The 13328-nt window shown below is 48.6% G+C and overlaps 1 protein-coding gene across 1 annotated transcript in view; it reads right to left on the bottom strand.

The window, feature by feature from the left end:
• The window catches only part of PCSK5 (proprotein convertase subtilisin/kexin type 5), a 327170-nt gene that overhangs the window by 13516 nt on the left and 300326 nt on the right, over window positions 1–13328 (bottom strand). Inside the window, exons 28-33 of the mRNA XM_004591776.2 lie at window positions 9097–9177; window positions 6361–6444; window positions 5748–5943; window positions 3620–3837; window positions 2545–2781; window positions 44–274 (exon numbers count right to left, since the gene is read on the bottom strand). Of these exons, the coding sequence (XP_004591833.2) occupies window positions 44–274; window positions 2545–2781; window positions 3620–3837; window positions 5748–5943; window positions 6361–6444; window positions 9097–9177 (1047 nt within the window). The remainder of the gene's footprint in view (window positions 1–43; window positions 275–2544; window positions 2782–3619; window positions 3838–5747; window positions 5944–6360; window positions 6445–9096; window positions 9178–13328) is intronic.

The raw sequence follows: 13328 nt of genomic DNA, 5'->3' as shown, positions 1-13328 counted from the left end.
GGGACGGGAGGAGGACGCTCTCCTTGAGGCGCAGGCCACTCACTGAGCAGAAGGCTTTCCCTCGGGCAGCTGTGGCATTGGTCCTCGGTGGGCCCTGTGCAGCGGTAGCACTTGGTGTGGCACGTCTTGCACTCACGAGTCTCCTCATCCCAGTACTCGTTGGCAGCGCACTCTTTGTGAACCACACAGTTACCATGTCTGTTCATCTGCAGGCCTTCTGGGCAGGTTGTGCAGGTGCCAGCTGAGGAGCAGGTCAGGCAGGACTTGTGGCAGTCTGTGGGGGTGAACAGAGACTGACAGGGGGCCTGGACACCACCCCACCCTGACCCCTGGAACGAGTGTCCATCTTCCCTCCACGTGTCTTCTGGGTATGTCTAGGGTCAGAGCCAAGGCAGTGGGGCTCTGAGACACATACAGCCTTTGGGCATTGGGGTGGGCTACTCTTACCCAAAGCAGGGATAAAATAGCTATTTCAATATCTCTGCTATACTCAGAGAGCTTCTTTGTGCAACAGCTGCCTCAGAAATGTTAGGACAGCTCCCTATAATTACCCGAACTGCAATAACAAGCAAATCATAGGAGGTGTGATCACCTGCTGGCATAGTTATCCCTAGACGTGAACAGGGAATAGAGCCCAGGAAGCCACCTGCCTCAGAATCCCAAACCCCATGGGGACTCCAGTCGCCTACATGAGGTGTTACAGTGTCTGCACGTAACCCACCCACATCCTGCATATGCCTCAAATCCTCTCTACCTAGAGTACCTGGAGTGGCTCAGACAACACAAGCGCTCTGTAATTGGTGCTCATGCTGTATTGGTTAGGGAATCATGGGGGGAAGGAAGGCACAATTTCTGTTTTCTGAATGTGTAGATGTAGAGTTCATGGACACAAGTGTTGACTAATGCTTCATGTAAAACACATGGAAAGGCACAGCCAGGTCACGAGGCTCGAACAGGAAGCCATCAGGACTGCGGCTCACCTCTTTCTCCACTGCACTTTCCACATATTTTCTAGGACCTGGGTGACCCAAGGGTTCCCCTGCCTCACGGAATCACTCTCAGGACCTCATCATTTTTAGGGTGAATGCCTCTGCATGTCTGTCTGGCGCGTGCTGGGTGCCAACGTAAGGGGCTCAACAACCACCGCCTGTTGAGTTGAGTGGATCCTGTGGCTCTGGGAAAGTCCCTCTGCCTGGAACTCTTCTCTCAGGTGTTTGAGAATTTCTTTAGCAATGAACAACTTGTTTCACTATTCTATTTCCTGATAAATAATAAGAAACCAAAAACCAAAAAGCTAAAATAAAAATCCATGCCTAGCTCAGAGATAGAGAGGTGTAAATAATAGCAGATTCCTTCTTTCTTTGCATTCTTTGCAAGATAGTTAAATACTACACACACACACACACACACACACACACACACACACAGAGAGAGAGAGAGAGAGAGAGAGGGAATCTTTTATCCAGTGGTTTATTCCCCAGTGGCTGCAACAGCCAGGTCTGAGCCAAACCGAAGCCAGAAGCCATAAGTTCTGTTGGGTCCCCCACATTGGCTGCATTGGTCCAAGTACTTGGGACACCTGCTGCTTTCCCAAGTGCATGAGCAGGAAGCTGGATCTGAGTCTGAGCAGCTAGGACAACCCACACTCTGATATGGGGGGCTGGCATCACTTTCAGTGGCTGAATGTCTGTGCCAAACGCTGGCTTGAACAGATTCTTTCTTGAACAGGTAGGGATTGAGGTGATGAGCGGAGGCGAGGGCAAGGGACTCAGAGAAGGGGAGGAAGGGGCGGAATGGAGCTGGGGGAGCAAACAATGGGGGAAGAGATAAAAACCACAGAGAAATTCCTCCATGGCCATCACTTGCTTATGGTACACACGTATAATGGCTAAAAAGTGTAAGGAAAGTTTTCCATTTTGGGTAACTCATGAAGGCTCCTCGTCATCTCTGTGGTAACTCTTCCCATGAGAATTCTTTTTATTAGCACAGTTCCTAGCTACTGCTGTGAGGAGGGGCCACATGATTTGTTACTAAAAAAGGTGACAGAATAGACCCTTATGAGTGATTCACTTTGAAAATTCAACAGAGCTGGTATTGTGGCACAGAAGCTAAACTATCACTTGGAATTCCTGTGTCCTATGTCGGAGTGCCAGTTCAGACGCTGGCCTATCCCACCTAGCACCCAGCTTTCTACCAATGAGCCTGGGACAGCTCATGATGACGGCTCATGATCTTAAGTCTCTGATACCCATGAAGGACACCCAGAAAGAGAGTTCTGTATTTAGCCTGACCCATCCTGGATGTTGCAGGCATCTGGGGAGTGACCCGGGGAATGGAAGACCTTTCCAACTCTGTTGGTTTTTCTGTCTCTGATGCTCAGCCTCTCAAATAGATAGGTAAATAATATATATTTTAAATAACTTAACAGAGCAAATTTTTCTTGAGTGGGAGAATGAAGAAACCATGCAAAGACCAGAGTTCATTCAGCCTGAGAAATGGACTTGTGAAATGCCACACTTGGTCACACACCCCTGAAGGTTTTACCTTGGCAATCTTTGGTGCCTCTCTCATAGTATGTTCCTGCTGGACACTCTTCCAAACACTGGCCATCATAGAGGTACATGTAATAACCTGCACAGATCTCACAGTCATCAGCGTTAGGGCCGTAGCACTCCTGGCAATCTTCATGACAGCGGACACACCGGCGTGAGTCCTCATAGAAGCCCCCGGGACAGTTTGGATAGCATGCATCATTGTGCAGGAAGAAGCCAAACATGCACTCTGGGGGGGAAGCAGAGGTGGCAAGTTATCTCCAATGGGATGGAAGAGAGGAGTGCATTTCTTGAGCAGTGGTCCAGCCCATCCCTGGCTGCTCTGGTTCATCTGCTCTGGGCATAGAGTTGCCTCATCTCTTCTATGCTAGGACCCAGCCTTGATGTCCAGCAAGCCCTGCCCTGGGAGGAGCAAGCCACCCGTGGCTACTTGACTGGGTTGTCCTGGGTTTGCCAGATGATATACCAGATTCCTGGAGGTGTGCAAAGTTGCACATTCTAGTAGATTGTATGGCTGAGGAGTTGGTGGTATTGTTTGAAAAACCAAGAAAGCATAAACAGATACTGAAAAATTGTTTTGAGTGACAGAAGGAAGGGTTACTTGTAGGGTGGATCAATAAGTAGATGGTTAATCAGAATGAAAAATGAATGCATTGTGGGTTTATTTGATTTGTGCTTATTTTCTTATTTTGGGGAGGAATCTTGGGGAACACCTCAGGTCTCCCCCAAAAAATCCTTTGGCTGGACAACATCAGCTCAACAAGCTTCTAGCCATCTGTGTGTTTTGTTGTCTCCTCTGAGTCTGTGCCCAAAAGGGTTGGGAGCATTCTTGGGTCTTTTTGTCACTAGTACCTTGCATAAAGCCTGCCACACTCTGAGTGTGCACACGTGTAGGGAGGAGGGGCTCTTGCTTGCTTTGGCTTGCAGAATCCATGATGGATAGGCTGTGCGTCACCCTTAGCATCCTCAGTTAGGGTGGGGAGACAGGTTGCCCAAGATTTTGTTGCATACTCTCTCTTCCCATGAGTGGCCAGGGCCACACTTCCCCTTGGCATGCCTCCAAGTACCTTTGCACGTTTCCTCATGAATGCAGTCGTAACACCCCTCCGGGCACTGCCTGCACACACCCTCCACCACCACGTGCCTCTCAGGGCAGGTTTCTTGGCACTCTCCTTTGTACAGGACAAAACCTGCTTTACAGGACTGGCAGTTGGTATCATTTCCTTCACAGGTTCTGCAAGTGGAGCTGCAGTGCACACAGGTGCCATCTTTTCCATAAAAGCCCCTGTGGAAGGAAGGGGAGAGTGTAACGAAAGGAGCAGACCAGCTGGCAGCGAGATTTACACCTGATAATAAAGGCATTAGGACTGGGGAGTTGGAATTTGGCATTGGGAGATATCTGTTGGGATGCCCTGGGTCCATGTTCCAGCTCTCCTCTAGATTCCAGCTTCCTGTTCATGTGCGCTCTGGGGGCAGGACATGATGATTCAAGTATCCAGGTTCCTGCTACCCAAGTTGGCTTTCCTGACCCTAGCCTGGTCCAGTCCTGAATGTTGTATGCCTCTGGGGTACGAACTGGCAGGTGGGAGAGCCTCATTTTGAGTATGTGACTCTCTGCCTTTCAAATAAATACAATTGAAAGCATAAAGTTGTGTTTTTAAATATTTCTTTGTTACTTTTTTGTTAGATCCTTAGAGTAGAAAATACTTTTTTTTTTTTTTTGCTCCACTTAGTAACTTTTCAACATTGAATAAACTTGAAAATTGATTTCAAAAAGTTCAGAGGGGTCGGTGCCATATAAAACTGGAACCACTGTTGCTCTGGAATGTTCTCAGCCAAGCTTGGGATGTCTTCTTTCCAGTGCCCATGGAGAGCCTTTGCACGCAGTGTCAGATGTGCTCCGACGTGACAGAGTCGTGCATCTGTGTGACTGACTTTCTTCCAGGTGGAATGTGATGTCCGCCTAGTCGGCATCTCTGAATGGCTGAACATCCCATGATGGAGGTTGCTCAGCAGGGGGTGAGCAAAGGAAAATGCAACCCCAATCCTCTAAGAGATGAGGAAAATATAGATGATGTTTATTTGAAGTGAAAACTGAAGCTGAGAAGAGCAGGAAAATCGTAAGTGAAGAGAAAAAGGACTTCTGGTGCCAGACGCGCCAAGTTTAATTCTTTTTCTTTTTTCTTTCTTTCTTTCTTTCTCTCTCTCCCTTCTTTCCTTCCTTCCTTCCTTCCTTCCTTCCTTCCTTCCTTTGCCCCCTTTTCTGCTCTGGCTCCATGCAGAGGGAACATTTAGCTCTGAGGCAGACACCAAGGGCTCAGGCTGCAGGAGCCAAGCAGGGAGGCCACTCTAAGGATGCGAGCACCGTGGAACGGCCCTCTTGGCCACAGAACAAGTCAGTGTTAGTTTGTCCAATGTGACGTTATGTGAAGTAATACATCCTGTCATCGTCTTTGGTATTTTTCCTTGGCATTTCCATTGCTTGTTGTTCAACATCTCCCGACGTTCTTTTCGGTCTGCCATTCCCACTTCCCTGTGAGGTAAATCCTGGATTCAGGGTCACTGATAGGCAGAGGAAAGGAATTGCAAACCAGGGCATTGAGGAAGCCATGGGAATCAATGCATAATTTATCAAGTGTCACTATGTGTTAATTATGTGTAATTCATATTTCATCCAGTTCTGTTGTTTATCAGAGATTTGTACCGCAGCCTTGCTCTGTGGTATGAGAGAGCTCCCACACTTGATAACCAAGACAAGGGCGATAAAAGAACAAGCCTCCCGAAACAAAAAGCGAATATCATTATGTTCTTAGAAGTGTGTCCACAAATCACACAGAATCCACTAAAAACTAATTAAAAATTAAAATAAGAAAAACCCTAGAAGAATTGATGAATTTATATATTCTCCCTATGGAATGTCCCCACACCTTGAGGTACGTCTCCCATGAAGACCCCGTCTGGCCAGTAGGAATCTGATTCTCAATCAAACTTTTTCTGTGTTCAAGAAAAAGAACCCATTTTCACAAAAAGGGAAAATGCAGACACAGAACAGGCAGGCAGGAGAAGCAGGCTCGTGGCCAACAGCAAGGGACACAGAGGGCATGACGTGGGTCCTCACGTCCAGGAGAAGACGTAAGTGACCCCAATGTGCTGCAGGAGAAGGTCCCAGCGGGCGAGAGGCAGAGGGGAACTTACTCAGGGCACTTGCTGTAGCATCGGCCTTTGTGAAGGAAGAAGGGCTGCTCGGGCGGAGCCTGGCACTCTTGGCAGGAGTTGGCTGCCGAGCAGGAGGCACAGCCCTTGGCACAGGCTTCACAGCTGCCACTCCTCCCCGAGGGCCACGTGCCTCGGGGACAGGAGGAGACACAGGCCTGATTCAGCAGAAAGGCGCCTGCAAGTCAAGGGGTGAGAAGAACAGGCGTCATGTGTTTGTCCTCGGAGTGCTCATGTGGCTGTAGAGGACCGACGTCTGCTACTGCCTTTGACACCTTCTCGACACCTGTTTGTTCAGGACACCTGTTGCAAGCCTCCCAAAACATTCAGTAGGACCTCCAAATTAAGTTACTTCCCTTCTCTCTGTCCCCCCCCCTTTTTTCTTTCCTTCCTGTTCAGGTCCTTTTGGAAGCTGATTTTTATCACTGCCCAATGTTTGGGTACCTGTGCCTTCCACTGAGAAGCCAGTGTGGTAGATAACATGTAATGAGCACAGATCAAGGTCCCAAGACCTCCTAACCCACAGACACCCACAATGCATGAGTTACGGCAAATGGGCTTGGCTGTAGCCACACTTCCCGTATGGCACACCAACCTTTCCGACACGAAGTACACAGACTTGCAGATCCAGCACAGGTTTTACAGGAAGAGTCACAGGGTTGGTTGTTTTCCAAAGTATCTGTGAGGGAAAGAAACAAGTCGGAATTCTTTGAGCAAGCGCATGGTAAAAGTTGATGCAAAAGATATGCTAGACATCTCATCTCCCATGTGAGGTGGAATCCCCTTGATAGCGCCTCGCCTAAGTGTTGGCAGCTGCCCTTCGCCATAGTCTTCATTCTTTCCCTCCCCTCTTCACTCTGTATGAAAGATTTCCTCTGCTAACCTCATGACGTACAGGACATGGTTTCTTACAGAATCAACCTAAACACGGCGGTGATGTTTAGACGAACACATGTCACTTCCTCCATGTGCTAAAAATGGATGGGAGTGTTTGTGCCTTTACGCATACGCAAGGCGTGTGCACATAAGACACCTGACCAAATTGTTCCCATTTCTCTTTCGTTTTTGCTTTTGTAAGTTGGATTTCCTTCTTTGGCCAGTGTTGGAGTCTCCCTGTTGTCAGAGTAACATCCAAGCACTATGCCGGCACCTCCCCATCCCCTGCCCCGTGGGCTGGCTGGCTGGCCAGGCTTTCAGCAGGTGAACACACCATGAAACTCAAAGGCCTGTGAGCCCTCTCCCGTGCCCTCCAAGAGCACCTCACAGGCAGCCTTTCCTGGAAGTCGTTGCAGAAATCCCATGGGTCCAATCCACGGACGCACAGAACAGCCTTCGTTACATCCCTGCCTTGGCACGTATTGTGATTGGACTACAGCTTGGGAATGAGGACTAGTTCTAGCTGAGACCGTGGGATTTGAGTGAGCAGGTTCCCAGTCAACTGCGGGCATCTTACCACTGCCCTCCATGACCGCATCCTTCCTCCCTCCTTCTCTCATCTGCTCCTTTTTCCCAGAGAGCCATCCCTACAGAGGTGGTTTCCTAGTCACACCTGCCTTCAGATCCCAGCTGTGCCTCTTGCGGCCAGTAACCATGGATACTGTAATTGAACTCTCAGAGCTCTGCTCTCCAGTCTCTAAAATGAGACAAAACCATCTTTCCCTTGAAGTTAGCATTGTGGTGAAGGCTAAATGAGAAAATGTGTGTCTAGGGCTTAACCCAGCAGATCACTCGATGGCTCTTTCTGCTCCCTGTCTTGTGTCCCAGTTTCCCCACCACACTCCACTTCTCTGAAGCTTGTCTGATTTCTCTCTGCTCTGTGGGTTCAGAGCTCCAGCGGCACTGGGAGGCGCTGCTTGGCTCCCATGATGGCATTCATGGTTGCAGAAATGTAAAGAAAGCAAGGATGAGAGACAGATGATGGGCAGTTGGCTAGGTGAACAGGGACCCATGGATACAGATATGTGAGGGGGATCCAAGTTGGGTGTAGAAACCAGGGGAGTTTAGAACTGTTGTGGGAAAATGGAATTGGAAGAGAAAGCACCTTTCTCACGAACTTTCAGAAAACGCCCTGTGGAAGTGTCTATGGCGCCCCACGTAGTGAGCAGTCAGCGGTGCGCATGGCTGTTAGCCAGGGGACGGTCACCGCAGTGCCCCCCACACCTCCCAACACCACAGCGGCTGCCCGGAAGACCTTGTTCATCAGCCGGCATGGCCCTTAGCCCCGGAAGGAAGGCAGCAGGCGTACTGTTACGCTGCAGTCGAGCTGCCTCATGCATGGCTGAGAGTTCTTGTTTAAAGCACGAGAACGTTATAATAGCCCACAGACAGCGAGCACCCTCAAAATCTTGACCCCTCTGTTCAGGCTACAGGCTGTTTTTCTTCTTCTGTGTTATTTTAATGCTGAAATGTTGTATTTACAGAGACGTAAGTTTTCATTAATTTTCTAATAGCTATGTAAAGTGTATACTTGTGCAGCTACACACGCACATGTGTTTATAATTACGCATAGCTCCCATTCTGGCAATTTATTTTGCGACATACACATGGCCTAACAGTTTGAAGTGTCCTCATGTCCACGAGAGGGCGCTCCGCACAAGCGGTTTGTAACTGGGTAAATACAGCCACTAGAGTTTTGTATCCTGAAAGATGGGTGACTTAAGGGAACAAGCAAAATTTTTATTTTAATTATAGTTTCTCTTTTTTTCTGCTCTGTAGTTTCTAGAATTGAAGCAACTTAAAAAAGGGAAGGGAGGAGAGAAAGAACAATCAGGGAATCACTTTGTTTAGGAATCTGTGGTTTCCGTCCTTCCGATAGCTATAACTAGGCCATAGAAAAAAAGCCTTTAAAAAAACTTATTTATTCCTGTTGAGTGAGCTCACATGTTTCAAAATGGAGGAAAATCATACTCTGTGAAATGTCCTTTCCAAGTCTTTGCACCCTGAATACAATTTGCATCCATTTAGTCAATCCCTTTGTTGCTATTTGTTAAGACTCAGTATAGAATGGGACCATCTTTTATCAGTGTGGAAGGGATCTCTTCACTGCTTTTGACGACTCTAGAATGTTCCACTGCGTGCGTGTGTGTTGTACTATATTTCTCAAGTCTGCTACTGCCTGCTGGGCTGGGACCTTGGATCACCTCTTGCACTTAGCCTCAGCACTTGGCTCATTGGGTGGGTCCTGTCTGGCACCGAAGTCCCCCCCACTGTGGTGTCCTCCTTTTGGTGCCTGCTCTCTGCCCCTGGCACCTTGCTCTCTCCCAGCTCGTCCGGCTGGTTCCCACATGGCAGAGACTTCGTCAGGACGCTGTCCTCCCTGTGTCCCTGTTACCTCTTTTGGTCTGACCCCTCCACCTCCGTCGCTCCTGCAGCAGGTTCTTCATCAAAGATGGGCTTGTAGTGGGCACGGCTTCTTTTTTTTTAATTAAAGAAGACAAAGCATTTTATTGTTTAATGTAGAGCGGTTAAAGGAGATACACATCACTACAATCCCACCTCTTAGAAACGTGCCTACCTTGCCACACAGGCTTCCCATCTTTGCGCTGCATGTGTGAGCACGAGGAACGTGTGTGTGCATGCTCGCTCACACCTTCTGCACGTGCAGCATGCAGGCACACACAGCACTGAGCACTGCGTGTCTTTTCGGCATTTCCCCTCACACCCCGACTCTTCACAAACATCACTTACAATAGCTTGTCTAGTTGTTTGTATGAATCCTCATTCTTTTTTTTTCCTTTGGTTTCCCTTTTGGATTGTTTTCATCGTCTTTTATAATTACACAAGGGTACCCTCCCCCCATTCATGGAAAATGGAATTAACAGATAAGTTCATTTTCCTGCTAACTTTGGAAAGCCATACGTAGCTTTGTAAGGACATAACATGGGCTTGGAGGACCCTTTGCAAAGGCCGGGTGCACCTGTGTGTGGTAGGTTCCTAGCTGCCTCAGGATCCAGCCAGCCAATTGGCCGTCCCAGTGGGCCATCCTTTGCCGCCTTCTCTCTGTGACTGTGTTTCCCTGGCCTTGCTACTCTCTTGGCGCCTTCCACTGCATTCTTCCAAAGAGATTGGGAGTGCGGCTTGGAAAGTGAACTGGTGTCTCTGGTGCTCAAACAGGAGCAGGTCAAAGGGCAGGGGTGAGGGACAAGCTAGCATCCATGATGACCTGTGTGTGGTAGAAGCCTTAGCCCTATTCTCCCATTCGTTTCCTAAACGACTCTGAAAGGCAGTCTCATGTCTTCATTTTACAGACCAGGAAATGAAGGCTCAGAGAGGATAAGGAACCTGCACTAGGTCACGTAGTTGGTCAGCAACAGAGCCAGGATTTGAACCCAGGCATCCCTAAAGCAAAAGCTCCCCATAGGCCAGAGAGGTTTGCTTTAGGAATTAATTTGGCTTTGGGAGTCCCTGATACAGAATTAAGCAAAGGTATATCGACTGAAATCTTTCTCTAGAAGGAGAAACCAGACACTTGATGTGTAATGTTTCCAAATTTTGTGGTTTGAATATTCCCTCCTTACCTGTTTTCCACTTATCAAAAGATGAACAATCTACTTCCAAAATCCCGGAACACTGAACGCCCTGTCCTGTGACATACGTCCTCTGAGCTCTGGATCCCAGCTGACTAGTTAGCTGAAAGGGCTACCATCCTTTCCAAGGGGAGGATGGTGGCTGTGTATACCCACAAAGGCCTTCTAACAACCAGGTGTCCAGAATCTTTAAAATGTTCTAAAAGCGCAGTCCCCATCGGCACCCTGCTCGCTCACTGTTGAGGCTGACGACTTCCCCCTCTGCAGGCATGGTTTTCGGAGTTAGTGACTGACCCTGGAATTCCAACCTTTCCCTAAGCACGGGTATTAAGATCGAAAGACAGGCTAGAGATAAATTGTTAGGATGTGGTCGAAGATAAAAATGTTCATTCCCCATGTCTGCGTCTGTGCTTTGCAGATTAGGCTCTCATCAGAATATGTGATTACAGGCTGCTGCAACCCGGTTTTCATCAATGGGGGAAATAGGTGGGCAGGGGAAATAGGCCGGAATTAGACTTTGGGCTTTCCAGGACTACCGGGGGCGAGGGAGGGAGAACCATGCAAGAAGATCCCAATGACTTCACAACACTGGAGAGAATGACTCCCATCACAATGTTTCAGGAAACCGACAGACACAGTCATCTTTAAAACCCACACAGTCTGTCTGTACGTTCCCACTGGTGGCAGTTTTGTGTGGGGCTTCAAGTTACCATTGACTGTTGAATTCAGCCATGACGTGTTAATCACTGACTTCATGGTTGCCAATGAGGCGGACTGGACCCAGGGACCTCCACAGGAGGCCAGCGACTCAGACAAAGAATCCAGATGATCCGCCTTCATGCGGTGATTCTTTGGAGGTTGGGGGAGCAGAGAGCTGAGTGCCATCTTGGGAGATGGCTTAGTCTTGTCTGGAGGGTATTCCTGGGTGGGTGCGTGTATGGTGCAATCTCCATTCCACTGTGTTGGTGGTTGGGAAAGAGCGATGACTCTCTCACCACTGCCGCGCCCATCCTGATTAGCCACTGGGTTGAAAGAGGAATCCAGGGAACTTGGATTGGATTTGTTCTTCCCAGCACACACTGACAAACACTCTGGGATGGGTTGTAGCCTTTGGATGGGAATTTGATTTCACTCTTTTTGCTGGAAAGTCACGTGGGTGAGGGAGGGACCAAACCAAACTTTGTGCTCCGTCTTCCCTTTCCTACCTGAGTCTGATTGTGTTTCAAAAAAAAAAAAAAAAAAAAAAAAATCTTGCTGGTGCCATCTAGCCAGCTCCATTCCACAAACACATGGGAATTTGTCTGAGATTCCTCTAAACTGACCCAGGACGACTGCAATCTGCTTTGCATCATCTGTAAGGTGTGGTTAATTAGTGCCTGTTCTCTGGAACCCTCTCCTCGCCCATTAAACTCTCCACCTTGTTTTTGAAGGAAAAGAAATCGGGGGCGAGCTGTAGGCATCGGCGTCCAAGCTCCCAGCGTTTTCCATTTACGATCCGTTTCCCTGGGGAGACTAGGGCAGTTGATCTAGGGCCTGATTGCATTTCTCTCTCCCTGTGGTTCACAGAACACAAAAATGGAAACATGTAGCTATGCCACGGGACTGCATTGCTTTTGTCCAGCCATAGAAGCGTCCTCATCTGCTTCCTGGACCTCTTGTGAGTACAATCCCCCATCCCTACCCCTAAATAGGTGAATTTCTTCCTGTCTTCAGAAATACCACATCGGGATGGTAGAACTCGCAGGAGTGGGTGGGATTGGTACTTGTACAAAGGGGGAGCAATCAAAACCCAATTTCTGCTGGCAAAACACGGGGTGCAGTTGAAGAGACAGGCAGTCGTTCGGGGAATCGCGTCTGCTTGCTCTGCCTCTTGGCTCTCTGGACCTCCCCATCATCTGGACACCAGATAAAACACAGATGTTCTGTGTGAGTCGTGCACCACCACACCTCTTGGCCCGCAGTGCCTCCCAAGTGCTGGAGTGCCGGGCAGACTTATTTGCAGTCTTTTCATTTAGCTATAATTCACAGAAGATGTTTTGACTAGAGTTAGATCATTTTCTTGCTGATTATGTACAGAAGGGAACCTGTTGTCCGTTGTAGCCTTTGAACCCTAGGTCTGCGAAGGTCTCTGAGCTGCTCTTTCTCCAAGTTGCCTGTGCAAAATTGACCTAGTAGACCACATGCCTGAGCAAACATCCTCTCAAGCTCGGCATGCAGGCTTCTTCCGCCTGGATTTGTCATCTTCAACAGCCTGTGCAAGACCTGTGTGGGTCTCTTCTCAGCAGCCATGGTTACTGCACCGAAAAGAAGCATCGAGGAAATCCTTCCCTCAAAGTCCAGTAGAGAACATCTCTTGCTTTGGGGATTACTGCTGACAGAATGCAAACAGGTAGGAATATTGTTGTTGAACCACTTTGGACCAGAAGTGATCACTGGGCGTTGGTAAAAACTTGTGCAAGGAAGCCCATCAGCAGGGTTTCGTTGTGGGAAGGGAGGAATCAGCATCGTAAGATCTTCATGGCCATTTCCAAGCTGCCACACTTAGCCACCCACCTGTTCCCTTGGGAAGCCCCTTGCTTTCATCTCAGCTGCAAGGGAAGGGCCAAGGGAAATGCAGAGAAGGAAAGCTTGTGTCATGAGAAGTTCTAAGGATTCAGCCACAAAGACCATCCATCTTCGCAACACTGCTGAGGTTTGAGTTCTTCCATGTGGGATGGGGCAAGCCTAATCTGGGCAACACTCAGCTCTTCCACAACAGAGACATGTGATAGATGGTATACTGAAACTTTTTCAGAAAATTGTGCCTGTTTCCCTCTTTGTCTCTCTTTACTTACTTCCTGGCCAAGCTGAACCAGGTAGAAACAAGAACCCCAGAGCTGTCACAAAGTGTCCTTGGGCCTTCCTCTGCTGTCCAACTATGAGGCACAACTCTACACACCAGAGATACCTCTGCACCAGTGGCTTCTTGCTCAACTCTGATCTCCCGCTCCAGGTTTCCTGTCTTGGAGAGCAGCCACATCCCTAGGACCTCTCTTTG

The sequence above is a fragment of the Ochotona princeps genome, chromosome 31, assembly GCF_030435755.1.
Source record: "Ochotona princeps isolate mOchPri1 chromosome 31, mOchPri1.hap1, whole genome shotgun sequence".
In the NCBI taxonomy this organism is placed as follows: Eukaryota; Metazoa; Chordata; class Mammalia; order Lagomorpha; family Ochotonidae; genus Ochotona; species Ochotona princeps.
The sequence above is the reverse complement of the archived record's forward strand: the minus strand, read 5'-3'. Positions and strand labels throughout refer to the sequence as shown.